Source organism: Pelmatolapia mariae, linkage group LG7 (assembly GCF_036321145.2).
Source record: "Pelmatolapia mariae isolate MD_Pm_ZW linkage group LG7, Pm_UMD_F_2, whole genome shotgun sequence".
In the NCBI taxonomy this organism is placed as follows: domain Eukaryota; kingdom Metazoa; phylum Chordata; class Actinopteri; order Cichliformes; family Cichlidae; genus Pelmatolapia; species Pelmatolapia mariae.
The window spans coordinates 10976721-11003790 of NC_086233.1; the positions used below are offsets into that span (position 1 = coordinate 10976721).

The window sequence follows — 27070 nt, forward strand, 5'->3', positions numbered from 1 at the left end:
AATCTCTCACAGGTGCAGTCATAACCATTTTATATTGTTATATCTTTACACACATTGCAGCTCCATGGTCTTAAAGAGTTGAAGCTTTCCCAGGTAAATAAAGGTCACAAGCTTCATTCAGCGCGATGTCTGGGTGATACATTGGTAAGGAAGTGGGGAGCTTAAGAAAGATTGCACACAGGCTTACAAAATACATACATACATTACATATAACTTAGAAACAGATTTAAGAAGAGGCCTGAAGGCACTCAGTTAACATACTGCACTGGAGGTTCTGTCTTGACAACAGGTGACGAGTGGAGAAGACCAGCCCCTGGAGACCACAGAGGCCTGAGTTTATTGCCTTCTTTGGAAGAAGATGCCAAAAGGGGAACTCCTGTGTCTGCAGTTAATTCTTAAAATACATAAATGTTCTGTACATGCAAATTATGTGATTGTAAACGCAAGAGGGGGCGTCATAATACTCTGATGATATAAAAGCAATCTGAAGTATAATTTTGGCGAAGACCCTTGCTGATGTATGCAGTGATTGTCTTCCCGCGCGTGAACTTCAATAAAGATTGCTTTGACCCAAATCTTCTGGACTGTCCTGGTTTTGTACTCTCCACCAATTTCGGACCCTTAACAATTGGTGCATTGGCCGGTGTTGGTTGAGGAGAGAGTGGCGTTGTGGACGTCCGAGGGGGTCGCACAATCAGGAGGCAGTGATCGATTTGAGTGGACAAAGGGCAGCCCATCTCACAAGGTAGGCACTACCTGTTGAAATATTCCGAAGTGTGCCGAATTGGATGATTGAAATTGATGTCTACTCATTAGATTACTGATGACTGTTTGTGTTCTTAGGTTCTGATGTTGTGTAGTTTATACATTGAAATAAGAAAAGGATAAGTTAAATGCAGTTGGACTGCTGAATAAGAAAAGGTAAATGTAATGGAAATAGGAAAAAAGACAAAGTAAAGTAGTTGGACTACTGAATTTAGGATATAGGTAATTTGAAATCTGTATATGGTCATACAGTTATAATTGAATGTACAGCTGGACTGGGACATCAAGAAAGTCGGTTGAGGTGGTTTCATAAGATGTCTTTAAAAATATAAGTAAATTTCTGTAGAACGGAACTGTGGGATGTTCTAAGAAGCGCATAGCCCGGACGTTGCGATCCCTCCTCGATGTGGACGCACATTGTTGACCTATCGGCGAATAGGATTAGCTCGGTTTAGCTTTACCGTGGGGTACAGGGCATCCTGAGATAAGCTAGTGGTTGGACCACTTTACCGTTTGGAACGGTTCTTGCGCTTTTTTGGGTAGCAAAGGTTGGACCTTGGGCGTTGGACGCTTTTAAATTAACTTAGGAACCTTAGGAATTAGAACAGATACAGGTTGGACCTGATACTGTAATTGATTATCAAAAACTTGGAGTTTGTCCCTTGGAGGGTTAATTTAAAATTTGTCTAAATTCTGTAGGGTACGCACTTTTAAGGCCATGTATATATGATTGTATATATGATTTTTATAAGACGTCTGTGTGTGAGATTTTTACTGTAATTTGGGGTTTGTATATGTTGTCTGCCTGCCAAGTGCTACGCAACAAGCGGGTTATTTTTACACTGTGTGTGTCTGTGTCTATGTAAATTAGGTGTTTCTGACTTACTTGAAGTTACATTTCCGGTTTACTAATGAGTGCCTAATGACTGCCTGCACAGCCTGGGTTAAAGACGACTTGCTGGTGTTTTAAGGAAAGAATTACTTTAATTTTTACTTGGTTGTTAGTACGTCTGTTCTATATGGTGTTTTAAGGAAATAACCTTTCTTTTACTTTGTTTATATTACGGTTGTTAAAATTATTTTGCATTATTCTAGCTTCTATTTTTCTCGTACCGGAACTATTTCAGTCTTGAAGTATTTCATAGCACTTGCGTTTTGCAGTTTTTGTACTTTTATTATTTTAAGTGCACAATATAAACTTTACACATACACACATGCCTGATTCTGGCTATTGCTTACTTCAACATACGCCGATAGGTGAGTTTTATGTTGTAACTTGTCGATGTCACCTTGTCTCTTCAGACATTACCTACGGTTTTAAAATTACCTCACTGATAGACAGATCAGAAGACAGATTAGTAGACTTTGCATGCAGTTGTGTCGTTATATTTACTGCTATTCGATTGTACTGTAGAGAACATATAAACTTAAGCCCCACTGACGCAGAACGCGACTTTGCTATATTTTGTGCAACGGCATTCAGGGACTTTAACATTCTGTTTGAGTGGCGGGGATAACTCCCTGCCTCATTTAGCTCGCATGTTTGATAGCGGCTCTTGTGTGGTTGAATATACATGGACAGGTGATATTGCAAACGTCACCTGTCGTTGTGAAGCTCTACTTTCAGACGCTCGTTATGGTTTTTTTAGTAACTGCAGTAATAAGAAATTCGCAACAACTCCTATTAGACTTTACCAATCGCAGTTTGATTATTTTTCGGGCACTGGAATTATACTGTAATCCCTATACCAATCCCGTTGAGGCGGAACGTGACTTTCCGGACCTTTGTGAGCGCGCTTTTCAGGATTTTGACATTAACTTCCAGTGGACGGGATAGCTCGTATTGTATTTGTGTGTGTAGGACATTGGACTGTCAGTCTTAAAGAGCACACGTACATTCAATGGAGGACACACAAGATGTTGATTTGGAGTCGGTTAGTAGAAATATGACTGGATTCACTTTCAGTCTGGTGTTGACTCCAGTGACATATGGTGACACGTGGTGGGTAGAAACTGAACTGCGGGTTTGCTGTGAGGTTGGTCTTACTGATCATTACTTTAGTATCACTCTTAATTTGACTGAAACAGAATTCCCCCTGCTATTACATGATTGCCTGCGTTTGGTAACCTCCCTGCGGGAGATTGTAGAACACAATAGCGAGGAGGCCGCAGAACTGTAGAGCTATAGGCCACTGTTGGGTTATAGGCCTATGTTTAATTTCCTGTTATATGTATAGTTTTCAGTTTCAGCTTCATTACATGTGCTGTGCAGCCTAGCACATGGTAGGAAGTAAATTAATTTTGTTTGCTATTTCTCAGTACACACATAACAATTTGAAAGAGGAAGATGTTCACTTTTGGTTACTGCAGCATAAAACTTATTCCTCTGGGGGACGGTCTCTACAGGGCGACTCGGGTTTTCCATGGAGAACGGGCAGAAGCGCCTGACGACCCTGTAGATATTGAAGTGGCCACAACTATTACAGAAGCTGAAATTGTCTGGTGGCTGACCACGAGCTTTTCATTATTTAGCACTATAGTAGATTTGTGCGAGGATGTTCAGATCTCCCCAGAGACATCACAAGATGAAGGACATGGAGAGTGACAGTAATAATGTTAATGTGGTGTTTTTGTAGCCTTGCATTTGCGGTAATGTGCTAGTTTGAAATGTTGATCTGAAGCTTGTGCATAATTGCTTTAGCTGACAACGTGTGATGTATTATTTGATGACATTTGCTAAAGAGAAGCTTGGTCCCTAGACAGCTAGGGTGTGGTTCCCCTTTGCTCACTGGTGCGTGAATGGCAGTGCATCTGTTTCCTGACAGGCATACTAAGGTCCCTTGAGGAGTGCAGAAATAGTTGTATTCACATTGTAACACACAAAACCAAATCAAACACACTAACATAACAATGATTAAGTTGAGTGGTAGGTATTTCATTTTCTCTATATTTTACTAAGCTGACTGCCTTTGGATAAGGGTTGAATGGGTGCCGAATTATACGCATGATGTGGTGGATCATGAGTTCACTGTGTGTGTGTGTCACCAAGCAGAATTAAAAAGAGGAAGTGACCGTTAGAGCGGACGGACGAGCACTGAGCTGAACTGGGAAGTGCCGGTGGGTGACTGAAAGGGAGGAGCCGACAGCAGCCATTTTGAAGAGGTAAGTGCTGTCTTACAGGAAGACACAAAATGGCTGACAGTTCGGGTACCGGACAGAGACGCTACAAAACATTGAAAGACCAGATGGAGGAGCTGAAAAAGGCCGTAAGAATGGCCTGTACAGGTTCATCTAAAGCAGCTGAGAAGGAGTGTCGAGCCATGGAAGAAGAGGTAAGCAAAATTCTTGCATTACAACACAAAGGTTTAGATGAAAGGACACCACTGGACGCCGTGCTTAAAACAGAGGGAGAGAGATGTGAGAAGATACTAAAAAACTTACAGGAGCAATCAGGAGGCCGCTCAGTCAACCGGAAAACAAAAAAGGAAATGACGGTCCTGAAGGCAATGCATGGGAACTGCTGCAAGTGGATGATGATGTGCAGTGCAGTATCGTCCTGGATGAAGGAAAAAGTGGAAGAGTCTGAGCAAGCAAAGGAAGAAGAAATGGCAAGTATAATGAAATTAATGCAGAAATTACAGGAAGATAATGAAAAGTTGGAGGACAAAATGATAAAACTGACGCTAAAAAGCGAAGGAGTGAATAACCCTCACACACCAACAATATATCCGTGGATCACTCAACTTCCCAGTGCCCCGCCACAGCCTGGTGGAGCCGAGGCTCCTCCCCCTTATGTGATGCCAGTAATGACCATAGAAGGAGGACAAGTGCATGGCCCTGGTGGACAAACTGGCATTGCGGTCGGAGGACTCGTAAATGTCCAGTACTCCAGCATGCCCGGGGCAACACAAGCTGAGGAAGTGACGGCGGTGGGACAGCAGAGCATGGAGAATGCGGGGACACAGACGGCCTGTACCGCAGGTCCAGGTGTGGTATCGTGTCGCCTGGCCCGGACGATGCAGGACTCAGCAGGAGAACCGGCAGCGACGGTGGTGTCTCACACCGAAGCCTCACCTGCTGCCCCGACTGAAGAGGTGACTTCACCAGATGAAGAAGAAAGAAGGTCAGAGTTTGCTGAGTTGCCGTTCCACATGGGACAGAGAGTGAGCCAAGCAGGTAAGCAGTACACACAGAAGAAGGACCTCTGGGACGGGCAAGTTCGTGGGCGTATGCACGAGGACAGAGACGCCCTACTGGCGGTAGTAGACACGTTGACCGCCGCAAAGCAAAAAGCCCTGAAGGAACTTGCGGAGGAGGAAATGAAGGATCTCAAGCCTGGATGGAAAGGGAAGAAAGTACTGAGGAGAGTGATGGAGGAGGACATAAAAGATCGCAAGACCTCGTCGGAAGAGGAGGAGGACGAAGAACAGGAGGAGACTGAAGGACAAGGCGATTGTGAGCAGGACAGAAATCTGGATTTGCGCAGTAGAACAGTGTACAGAGCCCCAGACACAAAACCTAGGCCCACCGTCAAAGGGGAGCGCCAATCCATATTTGACACCTCAAGAAATTCAGGAAAGACTGGGAAGAGCAGAGAAGTGGAATTTGAGGATGAAGCCCAAAGACCAAGCCGTAACTTGCCGCTGATAATGGGCCCCAAACATGAACCAATTTACCGAGCATATAAGGTAAGAGATTTGGAAGCATTGGTTAGACAACTGCCACCCATCACAGAAGGAGGAGCAAAATGGCTGAGGAAACTGAACATGCTAACAGAAGGAGAGGAAATTGCCATCGGTGACTTCCGCGCGGCGGCCGGAAGAGTTATGCTAGGGGGCGCTCTGGCAGACGTCGAAGCAATCGCAGGAACAACTCTCTACGCAAATAACGTGCCATATTGTGAGGTGCGAAATGCCCTAGCAAATGCAGTACGTGAAAAGTACCCTACCCCAAATACAGGAGCCATTCCTAAAATAGTCTGGGATCCACAATACACACCTTTAGAGTTTCTAGCAAGGGCAAAAGAGCAGTGGATGTCAGAAACAGGGATACATCCTGGTCAAGAAGGAGAATCAAGAGCGTGGTTCAGAGCGGCGGTGCTGGCAGGGCTGCCTCAGCAGGTGAGAACTGATTTGGAGAAAAATCCAGACTTTGCTGTGGCTGACTCCACCCAGTGGGAGAGGCATGTAACGCATCGGTTGATGTTGGAGAGGGATGACGTGAACAAGCAGAAGAGGGAGCTAGAGGAAGCGCAGGCGCTGCTCTTGAAATTACAGCTTATGGAGGCGAGAGATAAAGCAAGCGAGAAGAAAAAGGAGAGTAAGGAAGCCACAAAGAAAATGATGGTGGCAAAGCCACAGCCTGATCCCGTGCCTGAGTGGCCAGATCTGGACCCCAACCTTTATCCTGATGACCGCTGGCCCGTCAACGCACCAAGGCAGAGACAACCTGCGGGGAATTGGGGGGTGGCGAGACCATACAGAGGGCGTGGTGGTTACGCCGGGAGAGGACAAAGGGCTCGTGGGACGGGGAATCCCAGCTATGCGTCATGGAATGCCTGTCTGAGATGTGGAGCAGAGGGACATTGGGCGAGAGACTGCCCGGAACAGCCCCAAAACTACCGTGGGCGAGGCTACCAAACCCAGGCACGTGGAACTCCCAGAGGAAGAGGTGTATACAGAGGTGGACACCAAGCTCCTAACCCAGGTGCAGCGCCACTCGCCCAGTATCCAGTGGCAGACTGGGGCTGGGAAGAGCAATATTGACGGGGCCCTGAGAAACCGGACGGTGTGGGAATGGCAGATCCCATGCTGTCAATGACTGTGGAAGGAACACCACTGACCTTCCTGGTGGACACTGGAGCGACCTACTCCACGCTTATATCCACACCAAACAGTGCAACCATCTCTGACCACACTGTGAGCGTGGTTGGTTTCTCCGGGGTTCCAATGACTCTGCCATTAACTGATCCAGCACTTACTGAGCTGGGAAGACAGACTTTGAAGCACAGATATGTGGTGTCGCCACAGGTACCAGTAAATCTCATGGGCAGAGATCTGCTTGTGAAGCTAGGAGCTACCATCACCTGTTCCGCAGATGGCCTGACGGTTACTTTGCCGGGCGGAAACCAGTTCCCGTGCCTGGGGACACATACAAAGACTCAATATCTGCTCCAAGACTCTGAACAAGCTACAGCCGACATCTACTGGGGGAGGCTGGTGGAAGACGACATTCTGAGACAATATGAGCTGTGGAGACCCTGGATAATGAGCCTGGCCGTCTACACCCCGCCGCGTGACCCTTACCACGTCACTCTGTTTTATGATAGGGACGACGATGACACGTACCGAGAAAATTTTGAAAATGACCTCGAAGGTCAAATTTGGAGCGTGCGTTGCCATAACATTTATGTGGGCCCGGAAGGGGTAGCAGCGGCTGCAAAATTGACGGAAGAACAACTGCTTTGGTACGAGATGGGCTCCGATTCAGCTCCCCATGTCACTTTGGCGGTCCACGTCGGTCATCAGGCCCGAGAGTTGGGTCCGATGGTCAAGCGAGCCCTGGATAACAGCTGGTGGCAAAGTACTCAAATCCCAAATGTCTGGTATGCACCACAGTGCAAAACCTACCGAATCACCTGTCTGTCCAATGACGCGGTGGTTGTAGAACACAAAGAAATTTCAAGAACACACGGCAGGGAAAAAACAGACCACCCTGATGCAGTTGCAGCACTTTCACAGCTCCCTGACTGTTTGTGGTCAACAGGGCCCACGGATGTTGGCCTGGCCAATTGTTCACCCGTCCTCTTTCAGCTGAAATCGGAAGTGCCAATTGAGAGACCTCAGTACAGACATAAACCAGAAGCTGAGGAAGGAATTGCAGAAACAATTGAGGGGTTGTTGAAAGTAGGGGTGCTCGAGCCTTCTCAATCATACTGGAACACACCTATTCTGCCAGTAGAAAAGCACGGGACAGGTAAATACAGGATGGCACATGATTTGAGAGCGATTAATGCAATACTACGTACAGACACCGTGCCTGTACCAAACCCATACACGGCGTTAACCGCCATCTCGTGGGAACAAAAGTGGTTTACATGTATTGATCTTGCTAATGCTTTCTTTTGTCTCCCTCTGCATGAATCACTCAGGGACATTTTTTCATTCACATACAGAGGACAGCAGTACAGATACACACGCCTGCCACAGGGTTTTGCCTTGTCTCCAGGCATTTTCAACCAGGTGCTGAAAGACGCGCTGTCACCGTGCCATCTGCCTGAAGGTTGTACACTCATTCAGTACGTAGATGACTTGTTAATAGCAGCCCCGTCCGCATCCGCCTGCACAGCAGCCTCTCTGGTGGTTCTGAACCGCTTGGCAGAATGTGGGTTTAAAGTAAGTAAAGAAAAACTGCAGCTGGTCCGACCGGAAGTAACATTTCTGGGCCGAGTCATCGCACACAGGTCAGTGGGTTTAATGAACACACACAGAGACCAGATTCTGACACACCCAAAACCAAGAACTGTGAAGGAACTCCTTTCCTTTCTTGGCCTGACAGGCTACAGCAGACAGTTTATCCCGAATTATGCGGGTAAGACGGCCCCCTTAAGGGACCTGATCAAAAAGGTGGGCGTTCGAAACCTTAAGGCAGAGTTACCATGGACACCACCAACAGAGACAGCATTCATTTCACTCAAACAAGACCTGTCAAGAGCCACAGATCTGGCCACACCCAACTATGATGAACCATTCTATCTTGATGTTTCTGAAACAAATGAGATTGTGAATGGCGTTTTGTTTCAGAAAAAAGGAGGAGGTAGGGATGTGCTTATGTATGTCAGCGTAAGATTAAATCCAACAGAGGCAAGACATCCCCCATGTACACAGCATGCAGCTGGGGTAGCCAAAATCATTCAGAAAACAGCACATGTAGTAAGAGAACATCCACTTAAAGTGCTCACCACACACAGTGTAGTAGCCTATGTAAACTCACAAGCCTTCACAATGACACCACTGAGACAACAGAGACTGAGCAAAGTCCTGGATGCTCCAAACTTGACGTTTACACATGAAGGCATAAACATGGCAGACTTGATGGGGTCAGGGGAACCACACGACTGTGCCAAAAGAGCTGAAGCTGAAGAGAAGGTCAGAGAAGATTTGAAAGCAGAACCTATCATAGGTGCGGAGGACTGGTTCACAGACGGCTGTTGTCACCGGGATGAAGAAGGACTGAAAGCAGGCTACGCGGTGGTTTCCAGAAGAGGACGACAGTATGAGGTACAAGAAGCTGGAAGAATAGAGGGTCAACAGTCAGCACAGAGAGCTGAAGTAATAGCCCTGACTCGAGCCCTGAGACTGGCCAAGAACATGAAGGTGAACATCTACACTGATTCAGCTTATGCATTCGGGGCAGCTCACGTGGAACTCGCTCAATGGAAGAGAGCAGGTTTCAGAACAGCAACCAATGCCCCAATATGCCATAAGAAGGAAATGGAGGAACTGGAAGACGCTCTGAACGACCCAGACATGGTAAGTATCATAAAATGTAAAGCACACTCTCAAGAAAACACAATGGTAGCAAAAGGGAACCAGAAAGCAGATGAAGCCGCCAAAGAAGCAGCAGGCTACAAAGGACGGAGACAGATGGTGGAGGTTATTGCTGAAGAAGAGCCAACCGTTAATGTGTTGGAGGAAGCCAGAAGGGCGCAGGAAGAAGTCACCCAGGAAGAAAAGGAGGTGTGGCAGGCCCGAGGAGCCAGAAAAGAAGGAGGTCTGTGGAGAGGGCCCCACGGGCGACCGGCTCTAACAGCCAAGCTGGCTGAAAAGAAGGTAAGTGAGGCACATGGACTTGGTCACGTGGGTGTGGCACAGATGGAGAGAAACTTGTGTCACTGGTGGCACCCTCACCTGAGAGACATGATAAAAGAAAAAGCCAGAACGTGTCTGATCTGTGGGGCACACAATCCAAAACCAGCGGTGAAGCCAGAACCAGGTAAGTTCCTCATGCCAGAGAGACCAGGAGAAGAAATTGTGATTGACTACACTGACATGGTGGATGGGGGACCAGGAGGACTGAGGTACTTGTTGGTATGTGTGGATGCTCTGACCGGCTGGCCAGAGGCATGGGCTACTAAAAGAGAGGATGCAAAAAGTGTGATTAAATGTCTGATTAACCACTACATCCCAAGGCATGGGTTTCCCAAGAGAATTAGATCAGATAACGGGACCCATTTTAGAAATAAGGATCTAGCAGAGGTGGAGAGAATGCTGGGAGTCCAGCATAAATTCGGGACAGTGTACCATCCTCAGTCCCAAGGAAAAGTAGAAAGAATGAACCTAAATTTGAAGAACAAATTGGCTAAAATCTGTGCACAGACAGGGTTGAATTGGGTTGCAGCCCTGCCAATTGCTTTGATGACCATAAGATGTTCTGTTAACCAATCCACAGGTTTCACGCCCTATGAGCTGCTGACAGGACGGCAGTTTCCGGCGCCTTGGACGGTGGTTCCAGCGACAGAACAGTCTAAGAGAAGTAACAAGTCTCATGCTGAATATTTTAATGAAGTAAAAGCTCTTGTGTCCAGTTTTACAAAACAGGTGACCGCCGGGAGGCCCACGGCAGAAGGAGAGGTTCCAGAGGCAAAAGCAGTGTGGCTGAAAGTCATAAAGAGGAAGTGGAAAGAGCCTCGCTGGACCGGACCCTACGAGGTGACGGCTCGGACGGCCACAGCGGTTCGTTTGAAAGGAAAAGGTGAAAATTGGTATCACTGGACGCAGTGTGCTGCAGCAGACGAGAGCCTGGTGGACAGCGACCTAGCTCCACCGAACACGGGGGCTGACGACAGCCAGAGGCAGAATAAATCCTCTCCCCCGTGCAACGGGCCGAACAGTAGTCTACCTGGGAGGCCGAAGCAAGAAGAACAGCAAAGGAGGAGATCCCCACGCCAACGCAAGGGAGTGGTAACACATTAAAAAGGGGAAAGCATTTAAATAAGTATATTTTGATAAAAGAAGTATAAGTTTCACATGACAACATGCACGCATTTGACATACAGGCACGTAGCAGGAGGCGTGAGGAGAGAAAATTGGTAAAAATGCTCCTCACAACCACATGGTTGTTATATAAGATAGTATTACTTTTGCTAATATGTATTTTTGTGTATTTTTGGCAGATAGCCTGGAACAGCCCACCCGAGCACGGAGGTCAGCCCAGCCCTCCACCGACTGAAAAACAGAACACTGAAATGGGGCCGTTACAGAGACCCAAACGAGAGGTATCAGGTAAAAGGGATGGGTGTCTCAGCGCTTATAATGGCATGGAATTGGACTACGTTAAAGGGTCCACGAGTTCATACTCTTTTGATTTGTGTGAAGTGATTAACTGCAAAGGCGCAAACAGCAGCTGGAGGGGATATGACGTGTGGATCTGCAGTCACCCGGATATTTGTACCCGGGGAGGGAACCCTCACTCCAGCCGGGGAATCCGCCCAGTGCTAGCGTCTTATACCGCGGGGCACTGGTGCATCCCGGGGTGGAGCAAGGTGGTAGCCTGGACTGGAGTGAAGTGGGAGCCACACGTGCCTGAAGGATTGAAAGGGATAGCAATTAAGAGGGACTTTTCTGCCTAACAGAACCTTATTACCCTCTCTCTGGGACCATGGAGCTCTTTGCCCAGGTCAAATAGTCCGGGAGGCGTGTTTTACCTGGTGATTGGGGTAGATGTTTCAGGGACAGACCCGACAGGTGTGATTAGAGTGAATTTAGTAAACCCAAAGCCCAACCCTCCGGTCATAAATAGTACAGGGGATTGGGGAAACGGGTCGTTAACTGTTGCCCGTGAGGAGCAAAAGCGGCGAGTCCTGATTGTGGATTACACCAGGTTGAAGCCTCAGGACTTAATTGAACGCGCCACCGGTTTCAGTGACAGTAACCTGTGGCTGGACTGGGTGGCTCAAAATGCAAAAGAACAAGATGTATCTAACTGTGTTGCTTGTGCTTCAGCTAGGCCGCGCTTGTTTACAGAACCCGCTCCACTGTATCCAGAGGACAAATGGGGATATGACTGCATGCTACAAATCACAAGAGAAGCGGTGAGTACTGGCAATTGTTCAATATTGGCCAGCCTCTTCCCGCCAATTGATAAAGGTACAAAGGTAGGACCATTTAGACCCAAGAAAGATAACTATACTTGCTTTAAGTTCTCCACAGACAAAGTGAAATACAAGCTGGGAGATATCGATCCCAGCTGGTGCGCTACGACGCTCACAGGAAGAACCACCAATGCAAAGAATGACTCAAACACAGTAATAGGTACATGGGCAAGAAGTGGGTTGTACTATTATTGTGGGGAGAGAACTCTTTTGGTCCGTGTTCCACTAGGAAGTGTCGGGACCTGTGCAATGGTAAGGTTGGGTGCTCAACTGATATTAATCGGCAACAGAGTGACAGCAATTCCCCAGAGTAACACACGCACACTGGCAGCCAGACGTAAGCGACATGTATTGGGTAAGGGGACACATGCATATGATCCTAGGATGAATTCACCCACCTGGATCGACTCCATAGGAGTGCCCAGGGGAGTTCCTAACGAGTATAAACTGGCAGATCAAGTAGCAGCTGGTTTTGAAAACTTACCAATCATTTCTGCTCTTTTTCCAGTGACCCCAAACAAGAATGTGGATAGAATAAATTATGTCCATTATAACCTGCTGAGACTCTCAAACCTGACCAGGGATGCCTTTGAGGGAGTGGCGGAGCAGTTGGGCCCGACCTCATTAATGGGGGTCCAAAACAGACTCGCTCTCGACATGGTTCTGGCCGAGAGGGGAGGGGTCTGTGCTATGTTTGGTGACCTGTGTTGTACTTTCATTCCTAATAATACTGCCCCAGATGGCTCAGTTACCCGAGCTCTGGAAGGTCTTAAAACGCTGTCAAGAACCATGCATGAAGATTCTGGAATTGAGAATCCCTTTGAGGGCTGGATGACATCCGTGTTTGGCCAGTGGAAAGGGTTTGTAATGTCTGCCATGCTATCTGTATCTGCTTTTCTAGGGATTTTGGTCACCTGCGGATGCTGTCTCATTCCTTGTGTCAGAGGATTGTTGGAAAAGGTAATTACGAGGGCAGTGGACCCCGGGGTGGTGACCCCGGTGTCTATGATGCCATTAATGGACGTAGAAACGACTGAGGGGGCCGAGGAGTGACACAGCACACGGTGTGGTGACCTCTTGTGGCAAGAGGTCAAAAGGAGGATTGTGAGAATCAAAGGAAATTGCTTCATTATTACAATATATTTCATAGCCTTGCCAATAGCATTAATCACACAGCTTATAGCTTCAAGTTGGCCTTGAAACATTTAAACATACTGACACCATATTAATCTCTCACAGGTGCAGTCATAACCATTTTATATTGTTATATCTTTACACACATTGCAGCTCCATGGTCTTAAAGAGTTGAAGCTTTCCCAGGTAAATAAAGGTCACAAGCTTCATTCAGCGCGATGTCTGGGTGATACATTGGTAAGGAAGTGGGGAGCTTAAGAAAGATTGCACACAGGCTTACAAAATACATACATACATTACATATAACTTAGAAACAGATTTAAGAAGAGGCCTGAAGGCACTCAGTTAACATACTGCACTGGAGGTTCTGTCTTGACAACAGGTGACGAGTGGAGAAGACCAGCCCCTGGAGACCACAGAGGCCTGAGTTTATTGCCTTCTTTGGAAGAAGATGCCAAAAGGGGAACTCCTGTGTCTGCAGTTAATTCTTAAAATACATAAATGTTCTGTACATGCAAATTATGTGATTGTAAACGCAAGAGGGGGCGTCATAATACTCTGATGATATAAAAGCAATCTGAAGTATAATTTTGGCGAAGACCCTTGCTGATGTATGCAGTGATTGTCTTCCCGCGCGTGAACTTCAATAAAGATTGCTTTGACCCAAATCTTCTGGACTGTCCTGGTTTTGTACTCTCCACCAATTTCGGACCCTTAACAGTACCTTGCGTGCCATGTTTTATGACTGCAGACAAAGGCCAGAAGAGCCTATTAGAAAGTTCACTTTACATTTAAGGGAGATAGGTCATGATAAAAGAGCCACAAGACCCTCAGCGCGCGACCTGTGCATGCATGATCAGTTTGTCTTGGGCCTCAGAGAGGGCGAGATACAACAAGATCTCCGGTGTCTGTTAAGGCATGACCTCTCTCATTTGAACAGGTGTGTGAAGAGGCTTTGCAATCAGAAGCAGATGCTTTGCATAGCTCGTATGAAAACTCTGCTTGTGCCATAGTAAAAGGAGATCTAAAGTGGCAGGATAACTTGAATTGGAATTTAAATAAATAAATTTAAAAGCGGAGATTCTCGCAGAAATGAAGAAGCAAATTGTGGATCTCAAGAATACTCTTCAGGAGGAGCTGAGAGAATTTGTTTGACCAGCACCAATGCCACAGACATGTCCAGCTCCCAGCTCTCTAGTTCCTATCAGTATAGGAGATGTGCTGAAGTGTCTGAGCCAACCCCAGCGACAAAACAAATTTCACGGCCGTGTTCCATGAATTTGGTACTGTTAACATTAACTTTTATACCCATCTGAATAGATCTGTAATTTATTACTTTAGTTTGATTTTTCAGTTTTTCTTTACAGGAAAAGATGGATAAGCTTGGTGTTAGTCCTTTCCACCAAGTTTGCTTTGTTAAAGCTGTTTTCTGCTTACAGTATGTGAATATCAAATAAAGTCTTATGAATCAAATTATGTCAGTCCTTCATCACATGTATCACTTGTTTTTTTGGAGTGTTCTTTTTTTTTTTTTTTTAATTTTGTTATCCCACATGAAAAGTTCCAAAACTGCAGATTTTAGACACTTTAGACCTAAAATGTATATTCATTAGGGAAAAAACATTTATTTGTGACAGTAAACGTAAGACAAATATAGCAACCTGAAAGTCTCCATGTGACAGTGAGAACATTGAGCTTAACAAGTAAGGTCCAGTTATTTGTTTTAACAAACCTTTCAAGCAAATCTTCTAGTTTATTTGTAGGATTGTTGGCTGTCCACTCAAGAAGTTCAGAATACAAAATGTAGAACAGGAGATTTTTGACTACCTGACTTCTGTCTGTATTAAGAGTGGCCTTTGGTGTCATATTTCAGTTGCTGCATTCGTTAATTGATTTTGTAACACCAAGACTTTAATAATTGAGACTGCTGTTAAGCAGGTCAAAAATGAAGTTTCATGCTCATCTGAGGCTACATATATACAAAACCCGATTTACTTCACACCAGATCATTTCTCATATGTAGGAAAAGGTAAGTTCATTAAATGAAACTTAAAGGATCTTTGGCTCACGTCTTCATCTGGATGGTACAGCATAACCAGGTTAAGACATCTCTAAAAAATACATTTCTGAGTGTTTTTCAGTGTTTTAATTTTTTTTTAAAATTCTATTATCCATTGTTCACTGTGGCCTGGTAAGCATTTTATCAATACATATTTCGTTAAATATTTACAAGAAATCAGGCATTATACAGTGTGTAAACTTCAGTCCAGTGTGATTTGGATGCTCACCAGAAAATGTAGCCAGATATAAGTTGGGAAATTCAAATTGTTATTGCAGCAGAGGACACACAGCAGGAACAAATGAACACGTGCAGCATACATAACAGCAATAATGCTATGCAAAAATAGAAGAAATATAGACTATGCAGGTACAATAAATACATATGTACTTATATATATATATATATAATCACTCTATCTATCTATCTACACATACACACACACACACACACACACACACACACACACACACACACACACACACAAATACACACACATACATATACAGACATACATATATACACATATATGATGCAATTATACAGATTACTAGTAGAAGAAGAATGAAACATAGTGCAGTGTTTGGGTGTTAATAGTAGCAGTTATTGAGTATTGCACACTGATATATGTAAAGACCCCAGTGTGTTCATATGTGGTGTACATTCACTGCTGTTGTGCAGTGTAAAGTCTGAAAGCAGCTGGAGGGAAAGGCCTCCAAAATCTCCCCTTTGCACACTGTGGGTGCAGCAGCCTGTCACTGAAGGGACTGCTCAGTGTTGTCAGGGTGACTTGTATGGGATGAATCGAAGATGGGGTATTTTAATCGAGTATATAGGGAAATGTGAACTCCTCTGACAATCTGAGTAATTGGATAACGCACTGTTATTGAAATTTCCAACTTCTGAGCCACAGAAAGAAATAACAGGCTTCGTTAGGTTATCTTCCACTTGTTGACAGCAACTAAATAAAACCAACATATCCACATAATAACACCTTAAAGCAGAGGTGTCAATCTTAAATGAGCTGTGGGCCACTGCTGGTACTGTCATGTCATTGGAGGGCCACTTTACTGTTCAAGTAGTACAAAAACAAACAAACAAGAAAACACCCGCAAATCTTTCAGAAAATGTAGTATTTTGTTTATTTGTTTTAAGTTTCAAATATTGTATAACAAGACAAAACTGCAAACGTGAATGCAAAAAACTTCTCACTCTTAACTAACTGAAACCTTTTATTGAACTAACAAATAAAAAGGAAAGGTACTCTCTTTCTGGCCAGACACGTGGAAGCACTTTGTCCATATTTAACAAAATAAAAATGCAGACATAAGTGAACACATTAGTTTTTGACTGCTAGTGAAAATTGTTTTCTTTACATATAACTCTCTCACTGAACTAATACAGCCAATCCCTCAACATGTTTTTACTCTCTGCTCATATTGCCCTCATTTTAAAACATTTTTGCTTTTTAAACAACTTATTTTCAAATTGCACTCAACAACAAAATCCCCCGTAACAAAAACTAACTTCAAGGGCCAAATTGCATTTCCTTTCTTCACGTCAATAGTAGGGGTGGCAAGTAGGGGTGACGTGGGCCGCAAGTGGCCCCCGGGCCGTGAGTTTGAGACCCCTGGTTTACCTACTGTCACTGCAGTGATATTAGCGTTTTTATTTTGAAAGGTTGCTAGTGGATGATGGCAACCATCTTGGAAGAGAACAATACAATCTGTTATAAGGCCTCCATTGGAAAATTGTGTATTTGGAATATAATACCAACATGTAATTTGAAGATAACATAGTATTTCAGTGACCAAATAGTATTTGGGTAAAAGTTACTGAATAGTGTTGGAATAAAGTGTGAAAATTGTATAGGATTAAAATATCCAGGAGCTCAAATTGGATATTTTGTTTCAATCAAATTTTATCAACACAAATTGCACAGGTTTATTGAATATGAATAACTTGTGTTAATTCACCTCAATTGTTTAAGTTCCTGCCAAAGTGGTGGCTTTAAGTGATGTATCAACTTAAACATGCATCCACAGTCTATGTTACATAAGAACGATGATCGGTGGTGACGGTTGGCGCCACTTTGGAAACAGAAACTGTTAGTTTGAAAGCCTTTAGTGTCTCCTTGTGGCGGGACTCTTATACTGTACTGTGAGATGTCGAGCAGTGACCCCCCGTCGGTCACTCTGGCACAGCTGGCTGCCGGCGGAGCTCACGGGCATGTCACTGCAACCCCCCCCCCACCCCGGCTTCTGCTCCGCAGCTGCTGAGTGACCCCTCATCTGGGGCTCTCCTCAGCTCGTTCGGGGATAGTGGCACGGTTGTCTCTCCGTTGGTCTGCCTTGGTCTCGTGTGCTCTGAGGGCCTCTGGATGTCTGGATCCTGGATCTCCTCCATACCTGCTTCATGCTCTGGAGGACTGGGCTGTGGCCCCCCACACCCTCTAGCAGATCATTACATGAAGGAACCTTCTAAATACAAGGGCGCTCATGCTCACAGGTGAACACACGGGTGCTCACACAAACAAACTACACCCTTTTTGGCTCCTACCTCAAAGCACACTGTGCGCTGTCGATCTTATGTGCTGCACAATAATATTCAATATTTAGTATTTACTGTTATATTCACATAGATCATCGCGATGATGTTATTTATTATATTGCTCTCTTTTTTTTGCTTGTTTTCTCTTTTTTCTTTCTGTCAAGAGATTTCTTTCAAAGACACTTCTTCAGCTAAGAGTCTAAGAGGAGAAACACAAACACAGACGCTGCAGTTTTTACTTGCAAGGGCGTTTCACAGAGCGCTCACATCAGAGTGGGGGCCCTGTGAAGTGCGCGTTCTGCTCTTGCACTTGCCTTTATTTATACACAAGAAAAATGAATACATTTGTTCAGTGACGTGAGCATGTGCGTATGTGATTGTGTGTGTGTGTGTGTGTGTGGGTGTGTGTGTGTGTGTGCGAGGTCAGAACTGCTTGTTTGACTTCTTACTGTCGCTGTGGGAAAATTCAGATACAAATATCAGAACACGTTTTATAAAGAACAATCAGTCCAAAACAGTGAAAAGTACAATCAGTTCTAAGCTAGGAAATGATCATCACGCAGCATTCTATCACAAACAAACTTATCATTAAAAGCTTATACTGACTAAAAAATACAATTTTCTATTGACATTCCCTCCTGTTGTCAGTATAACCTTTAAGTGAGATATCAGTATGTAACATCTTGTTGTACATTTTCTGTCACATCATCATTAATCACACAAAGTCTTCACATTCCAACAGTCGGGGTCATCATCATCATCATTTGTCACGGCTATGTATGCAGCTACAGTGGAAACATGTAGGAGACATGGCAGGATGCATGTTACAAAAACACAAAATAAAAGTAAAAATACTCCAACTCCGATGAGTAGTCTTTTTAGCACCTGTAGCCAGGAGCCAGTGTAAAGCCAAGAAAACCAGTCACTTGTATTACTCACATAGTCCTGATTTTGGGCCTGCTGGATCTGTCTCAAGGCGTTCAGGGCGTCAGTCATGTTTGATGAGTGTACATTGTCTGGTATGTAAGTGCAGCAGGTGTTGTTGAAGAGGACGCAAAGTCCCCCTTTCTCTGCTAGTATCATATCCAAAGCTACTCGATGTTGCATCACTGCGATCCGTAATGCATTGATTTCCTGATTCTGCTGTTCGTTGATCTTGCACGAAGCGTTCAAGAAGAGTCCAAAGCGGTAGTCCAGAGTTTCGATCCTCAGCATGTTTTTTCCGGTTCCCACCCAGGGGAACAATGTGTGGAGTACTTTCTGTCCGGTAGTCCAAGGTTTGAATTCCTCGGGTACGTTGCTTCCCCATATCGGGTCATGTGGTTGAAGTTTAGGGAACGTAGATCTTCTTTTCCGGCGTGCTGTAGAAGTGGTGTTTACTGCGGTCATCCTGAAAGTGTGGTCTGACAGGAATATAGGAGCACATGTTCCTGTCCAGCCTGGGGGCAGTATGAAATATGCCCGTTGTCCACATAGCCAGGCCATTCCTTGCACCCAGTACGTGCTGTTAGAAGGTCCGTGGCCTGCAGTTTGGACACAGTTTGTCGTGTTTCCAACGGGTGTGTTACCTTTCTCTTGTTGATAACACATGGAGTGGTTCTTCCCTGGGAGTTGGTCCAGAAACACTGGGAAGTGGATGGATGTATTCCGGTTTGTCACATTGAAATCGATCCAGAAGAGTTGATCACATGTTCCATTACTAAGTCCAACAGCATGTGGGATTGTGTCGTTGGTGATGATTCGGCTGTGTTGGAATCCAATGCCAGCGAAGCTGGCTGCACTCTTTGCTTGAGTGTTGTTCATATATTCACCATATAGTGTGGGGTGTGTCGATGTGCTGGGCATATGAGAACAGACATAACAGTCTGTATTTGCCGATTCCGCCTTGGTCCTGTCGTGGATATAATGGTACCAGGCATTGTTCATCCAAGGGTGTATGTGGTCTTGCGTCATGTTTCTTAGGTGGGAGTTGTCGTGCGTCCATCTTTTCTGTCTGCCTCGTGGTTCAGCTGTTGTTGGCGTCAGCTGGGGCCCTGTAAGGGTGAGCGTCATAGTCAAGGTAACCAAGAGGGTCCACCTTCCCATGGTTGCACACAGGTCCGTCACACCCTGTCACTTGGCCGCCCTAGAGTTGATCAGTGGCAGGAGTTTGAAGTGCGAGCAATTCCCTACGGGCGCCCTATCAGCCCTTCCCCCTCGCCACTGGAGCAATCAAGTGTGGGTGAGACTTTCCTTTACTAGTTGATTTCTGTGAAGGAAGTGGAATCCTCGGGGACCTCAACTTTTTTGCAGTGGCTCTGATGTATCCAGGAGGGTCTCTCCGCTATTTTGCAGGCAGTTGGAGTGGTCAGAAGCACTTGGTATGGACCCTCCCACCGTGGCGAGCTCCAATTTTTCCTTTGGAGTACTCGGACAAGGATCCAATCACCTGGCTTCAATCTGCAAGAAATAGGTGAAAAAGAGTCTTGCGGCAGTTTATTGTTCAAAACGACTTCTCTGTTTGTCAACAATTGAGTCATCCAATCTGCCAGAGTGGTTTCACAGATTGATTTATCTAGTGGCTCGCTAATAACTGGCAATGGAAAAGGTCGCTCATGTATAATTTCAAATGGGGACAGTTTGTTATTTCCTTGTGTTATTCTCATCCACATTTTGACTAGGCCTACACATTCTGGCCATGGTCTGCCAGTTTCTTCCATTGTTTTTCTGAGCCTTTGTTTTATAGTGCCATTTGTTCTCTCCACTAATCCTGCACTCTGTGGATGGTAGGCACAATGGTGTTTTAAACTGAAACCTAGTGCTTCAGATACTTTGCTGATCACATCATTTGCAAAATGATTATCTGATCTTATCAGAGTAGGAATTCCATATGTTGGAATGAAATGGTTGCATAGACACTTTGCAACTGAGATTGCGTCTGCTTTTTTAACTGGGTAGATTTCTGGCCATTTTGAGAAAACATCTATAATTACTAGAGCGTATTTTGAGCCCTGACACTCATTCAATTCAATGAAGTCCATGTGAATTGTATGAAATGGGTGAGGTGGTGTAGAAAAATGTCCTCTTTTTGGCCTTAAGTTACCTTGGGTATTTTGTTTTTGGCAGGTCATACATGTTCTCACATATTCTTTTGCTGAAGTTTCAAAATTAATAGTGTAAAATTGTCGGTTTATTATAAGGACCATTCCTCCCGTTGAAACATGGCTTAAGCCATGGCTCACTAGAGCGGCTGTTTTGTGCAATGATTTGGGAAGAATGGGTTTTCCTGCTACATTCATTATGTCATCAGTGTCTAGTGCTGCTCCGTGTTTTAGCCATTGTTTTTGTTCTTTGGGTGGTGCTGCTTTTTGTTCATCCTGCAGTACAGATAGTGGAATGGTGTGATTTTCATGAGTTGTTAACAAGACTGTGGTTGCTATAGCTGCTGTTTTTGCAGCTTTGTCAGCAAAATTGTTTCCTTCTGATGTGCTGCACATTTGCAAATTGCTAGATGTCGCGGCAGTTGTACTGTTTTTAACAGTTGCTTCAGTAAATCTGCATGCTGAACTGGGTTTCCAGAGGAGGTCACCATCCCTCTGTTATCCCATATTTTTGCAAAGTGGTAACTGCTGCAAATACATACTGGCTGTCTGTGTGGATGTTAATATCCTGTCCATCATGTATTTCGCATGCTCTGATTACAGCAGTGAGTTCTGCACTCTGAGCTGAATGTGTGGCAAGGCTCTTGCTTCCACAAAGATGTCAGTGAAACCTTCTTGTGGTGTACTGTAAATGTCAGCACGTGGTTTTGTTTCTTCTTCTAATTTGTCCACGCAGCAATGTGCTTTTCCCTCCGTAGGTGTTGGCAACAATGTGCTGGGATTTAAAGGTCCACATAGGAGAGTTGTCTCGCGTGTGTTAAGAAAGGCAAATGTGCTTGAAGCAGTATAGAAGTTACTGCATGTGGTACTCTAACAGTCAGAGTGTGTCCTAAAACTATGTCAGCAGATTTTTGCTCTGCCTCTGCAGCTGCTGCACATGCTTGTACACAGGTGGCCATTCCTGAGGCCACTGAATCAAGTTTGCTTGAATAGAAAGCTAGTGGCCTTTGTTTTTCCCCAAATGATTGTGTCAATACTGCTTTCATGTGTCCCTGTGTTCCGTCTACGTTTAAGTAGAATGGTTTGTCATAATCTGGTAATGCAAGCACAACGTTAGTTTGGAGCATGAGTTTTAGTTTAATAAATGCTCTTTCTGCTTCTGGCGTCCACTGTATTTTATCTTTTAAAGCAAGATCTTTTCCATAGATTAGGTTTTGCAGTGGTTGCGCCCATGCCGCAAATTCTGGAATCCACGCCCTGCAGTAATTGCACAGCCCGAGAAAACTCATCATTTCTTGCTTAGTTTGTGGCTGTGGTGCATTTTGTATGGCCTCCTTTCTTTTGTTTAGTAGTTTTTTCCCTGCACCTGAGAGGGTGTACCCTAAGTATGTTACTTCAGGTCTCCATAATTGGAGTTTATTCAGAGACACTTTGTGGCCTTGCTCTGCTAAGTGACGTAACACAGCCATAGTATTTTGTTTGTGCCTCTGTGTGGCCAGTCACTAAAATGTCATCTACGTAAAGTAGAAACTGTCCTCCTGCTGGCAGGAGGCAGGACATCATTGATTTCTTTAAAGCTTCACTATAGAGAGTGGGGCTGTTTTGAAATCCCTGAGGTAACCTAGTATAGGTGTATCTCTGTTCCTCAAAAGTGAATCCGAACAGATGTTGTGAGTTAGGATGTAAAGGTACGGAGAAAAAGGCGTTTGATAAATCTATCACTGAGAACCATTGTTCTTTTGGAGTGACTTGATTCAGTATAGTGTGAGGATTTGCTACTACTGGTGGTATCATTTGCTCGCAGATCATGTACCAAGCGATACTTCCCAGTATTAGCTTTCTTTACTGGGAAGATTGGAGTATTGCAGGTAGCAGAATTAGTTTTTATTAGAATTCCTGCTTTTTCCATATCCTTTATCACTGGCTTAATCCCTTCTGTTGCTTCCTTAGATAAGGGCCTGTGGGATGAAACAGTCTGTACTGTTACTGTGTCTGCGTTTTTTATTGATCCCACATCAGTTGGTCCATCCGACCACAATGTTGATGGTAGGTTTTTAAGTGCTGGTTCCTCTTCCAGCAAGAAAATTTCTCATTCTTGTGTGCTGTCGTGCAGATGAGTGTTGGGTGTAGTTCTTATCACCCAGCCAAGTGTGTATCTCATGCACCCTGTTCTTTTACCCTGTGCCCAACCCTCTTCTTCTGTAGGTGTATATTTATCATTTTCTACCTAATTGATGTCGCCTAATTGATACCATTGTGTACCTGCTGTTTTTGCAACTGACACATGGGGTTTTGTGATCCTGTTTAGTTTTTTTACTGGGTCTGGTTGGATCACTGAGCATACTGCATTTCCGCTTGTTGTGACATATAAATGTTGCAAAGTCAGATATGGGCTTTTTAGGCTGTGCACCTGTTTATCATACAGAGGGTCTGGGCCTGGGGTTTGTTTATAGCGCAGGGTGTTGTGATACTCAGTTGGCTTCATTTTTTCAGCACTTAAAGGGAGATGTTTTTCAGCTGCTTCTTTGAGCTGTGTAAGCGGTGGCAAATCTAATGACCAGTAGTAGTTTGGCTCTCCTTTTCCTTCCCTCTGATAGGGGTCTTCCTCTGCTAACATTATTTCTGCTGTCATGCCTGTTTCTGTGGGGACAACTCCTATCCCTAGTTTTGTCATTGCATCTCTACTAAATAAGTTTACTGGGCAGGTTGGGTCTATTATACATGGCATACAGCAGGAGCGTTGGCTGGGTTTATGCAAAAATGTCAGTGGCATTGTTAGTGGCTGGCTTTTTACGTGCCCTGACGCTGTTTTTACAATTATCACTTCATTAGAATAGGTTGTTCAGGGGGGTTCTGTCTTAAGTACTGTTTTACAAGCTCCTGTGTCACACAACATTTGCAGCTTTTTGCCATTTACATACACCGTAAGTGTTGGCTTTCCATCCAGTAAACCTATTAGCTGATGAACGTTATATACTTCAGCTTCATCCTGTTCTAAATTGTTTTCTTTGTTTGTTAATGCTTTTACTTCTTTTTCATCTATCTGGCTCTCCCTGTTATCTGTCTGGGTGGTTGCAGCCACAGTGGTTGCAGCTAGTCATTCTGTGTCAGGCGTGCTCTGTGCACGCCATTGTTGCAAGCAATGGCGTGCAAAGTGACCTTCTTTCCCACACCTCCAGCCTGCAGTACTAGAGTCACCATCTGTGGTGTGTGTGTGTCTATGTCTCCCTCTGCCTCTTGCTCCTCCTCTATGCATTCCTCTCCCTCTCCTTTGGCCTTTGAAACCTCCCCTGTAGCCTCCACTCCCACTAAAAGCTGTAAAAGCAGTGTCAGTGTCTAGAGCAAAAACTGAGGCCTTCTCTTTGTTTTTCACTACTGTTTGAGCATGGTCAGCATATTGAAGCGCCTCATCTACTGTGCCTGTGTCTTGTGTTACCCAGTGTTTTTCTACATGAGTCCTAATGCGTGGCAGTAATCCTTTAATAAAAGCACGTTTAAGTTATTGCTGATATGTTGATTGTGGGTCATCAGCATACTCTAGACCTGAATGTTGTCTAAAAACTGGTCTCAGCCTGTCCATATATTCATGTAGGTTTTCTATGTCACTCTGTTTAACTTGCCCTATTTTACCATAGCTGGCTTTTGGCGCTAGTTGTTTACGGGCCCTGTCAAACACAGGTATTAACGCTGCTTGGAGGTCAGCATGACCTGGGGGAAACGCTCTACCATCTGGTAGGGAGCCGGTAAAGTCTCCCCTAATTCTTCCCCAGGAGAGCCCTAGGCAGTCCTGGAATAGCTGTATTACCTCGTGACTGTTTAGATGCCACTGGGTAATTACTTCACGCACGGCAGTTTGCCACGTTTCGTACCCTTCTTGTATTGATGGAATGCCTTTAACTACATTTTGTCTGTCTTTATGTGTCCATGGGCGGTACACAAAAATTGTGGGTCTGTTATCCCTGCCTCCTCCCTGATCGTCACCTAGGAGTGTGCCATATCTGGGGTTTAAGATAAGATAAGATAAGATGACCTTTATTAGTCCCACACGTGGGAAATTTGTTTTGTCACAGCAGGAAGTGGACAGTGCAAAAGTTATGAAGGACAATTAGAATAAAATAAAATAAGAATAAATACAGTACACAACTGTACAGAATAGAATAAAAATAGAATACTATATACAGTAGAATAAAATAGAATAAAATATACAATAGGATAAAAATAGAATACAAATGCTATATACAACAGAGTGAAAAATACAACGGTGCCAGAAAGATTATTGCACATTTGTGTTATTGCACATTTGTGGATGTGTGTGTATGATCAGTTAAAGTCTTTGTTGTGGAGTCTGACAGCAGTGGGGAGGAAAGACCTGCGAAATCTCTCCGTCCCACACCGTGGGTGCCGCAGTCTCCCACTGAAGGAGCTGCTCAGTGCTGTCACAGTCTCATGCATGGGGTGGGAGATGTTGTCCAGCAGGGATGACAGCTTAGCCACCATTCTCCTGTCACTCACAACCTCCACTGGGTCCAGAGGGCATCCTAGAACAGAGCTGGCCCTTCGGATCAGCCTGTTCAGTCTCTTCCTGTCCCCAGCAGAGATGCTGCCACCCCAGCAGACCACACCATAAAAGATGGCTGAGGCCACCACAGAGTCATAGAAGGTCTTCAGGAGTGGGCCCTCCACTCCAAACGACCTGAGTCTCCGCAGCAGGTACAGCCTGCTCTGCCCTTTCCTGTAGAGGGCGTCTGAGTTATGAGTCCAGTCCAGTTTGTTGTTCAGATGAACACCAAGGTACCTGTAGCTGTCCACAGTCTCAATGTCCATACCTTGGATGTTCAGTGGTTGCAGTGGAGGATGTTTGTGCCTGCGGAAGTCTACCACCAGCTCCTTGGTTTTACTGGCATTGATCTGGAGGTAGTTCAGCTGGCACCAGTCCACAAAGTCCTGAGTCAGTCCTCTGTACTCCTTGTCGTCCCCATCAGTGATGAGGCCGACTATAGCAGAGTCATCAGAGAACTTCTGCAGGAAGCACTGGGTGGAGTTGTGGGAGAAGTCTGCAGTGTAGATGGTGAAGAGGAACGGAGCCAGAACCGTTCCCTGTGGGGCCCCCGTACTGCAGACGACCCTGTCCGACACACAGCCCTGAGTCCTCACATACTGTGGTCGGTCGGTGAGGTAGTCCAAAATCCAGGTAGTGAGGTGATGGTCCACTCCAGAGTTCTCCAGCTTGTCCTTCAGAACCGAGGGAAGAATAGTGTTGAAGGCACTGGAGAAATCAAAGAACATGATTCTCACAGTGCTCCCAGCGGTCTCCAGGTGAGCGAGGGAGCGATGTAGGAGGTGAATGACGGCATCATTCGCTCCAATGCCAGGCTGGTAGGCAAACTGAAGTGGGTCCAGTGATGAGCTCACAAGGCGCCGAAGCTGAGCCAGGACCAGCCGCTCCAGGGTCTTCATCAGGTGGGATGTCAGAGCCACCGGCCTGTAGCTGTTGAGGTCCTTGGGGCGTGAAGTCTTTGGCACTGGTACAACACAGGAGGTTTTCCAGAGCTGTGGGACTCTTCCCAGCCTCAGGCTCAGGTTGAAGAGGTGCTCCATCACACCACACAGTTGGTCCGCGCAGGACCTGACGACCCTCGAGCTGATGCCATCTGGACCCGCTGCCTTCTTGCCATTAATCCTCCTCAGTTCCCTCCTAACCTGGGTGGTTGAGAGAGACAGTCTGGAGCCTTGTGTTGATTGTGTATTGGATGCTGTTGTTGGGGGTGGGGAGGAGTGAGCAGGGTGAATAGAGGAGGTGTGAAGTGTCTGAGGTGTCAGAGGTGGAACAGCAGCAGTGGGGGTGGTTGAGTCTGCAGCCGATGTTGGAGACTGCCTCATGGCTGAATCAAATCTGTTGAAGAAATGATTCAGTTCATTTGCCCACCTCACATCCCTCCCAGGCAGAGAGTTCTGATGTTTGTGGCCCGAGATGGTTCTGAGGCCTCTCCAGACTTCACCAACGTTATTTTGCTGAAGCTGGTTCTCCATCTTCTGCCTGTAGCTATCCTTCCCATTCCTTATCAGTCCCCTCAACTCTCTCTGCACCCTTTTCAACTCCTCTTTGTCTTTGGATTTGAAGGCCCTCCTCTTCTGCTTGAGGACAGCTTTAATTTCCGGGGTAATCCAAGGTTTGTTGTTGGAGAAACACCGTACAGTCCTGGTAGGTACGGTGTTATCCACACAGAAATTAATATAGTCCGTAATGCATGTAGTAAGGCTGTCGATGTCCTCTCCGTGGTCGTCACAGATCACCTCCCACACAGTCGACTTAAAACAATCCTTAAGAGC

The 27070-nt window shown here is 45.3% G+C and overlaps 1 protein-coding gene across 1 annotated transcript; it reads left to right on the forward strand.

The window, feature by feature from the left end:
• The first annotated feature begins 6560 nt into the window (after positions 1–6560).
• On the forward strand, positions 6561–12954 carry LOC135933327 (uncharacterized). Its single transcript, XM_065471468.1, has 6 exons — positions 6561–7347; positions 7531–7740; positions 7993–10727; positions 10940–11041; positions 11769–11857; positions 12819–12954. The coding sequence occupies exons 1-6, from the start codon at positions 6561–6563 to the stop codon at positions 12952–12954; spliced, it is 4059 nt and encodes a 1352-aa protein (XP_065327540.1).
• The last annotated feature ends 14116 nt before the right edge of the window (positions 12955–27070 follow it).

Bases quoted from the DNA above. Each gene is read 5' to 3' on its own strand.
- LOC135933327 (XM_065471468.1), top strand. From the start codon at position 6,561: ATGGCAGATCCCATGCTGTCAATGACTGTGGAAGGAACACCACTGACC. The intron at 10,728-10,939 runs GTAACACATTAA...TATTTTTGGCAG, and splicing joins CACGCCAACGCAAGGGAGTG to ATAGCCTGGAACAGCCCACC. The intron at 11,042-11,768 runs GTATCAGGTAAA...CTTGTGCTTCAG, and splicing joins TACAGAGACCCAAACGAGAG to CTAGGCCGCGCTTGTTTACA.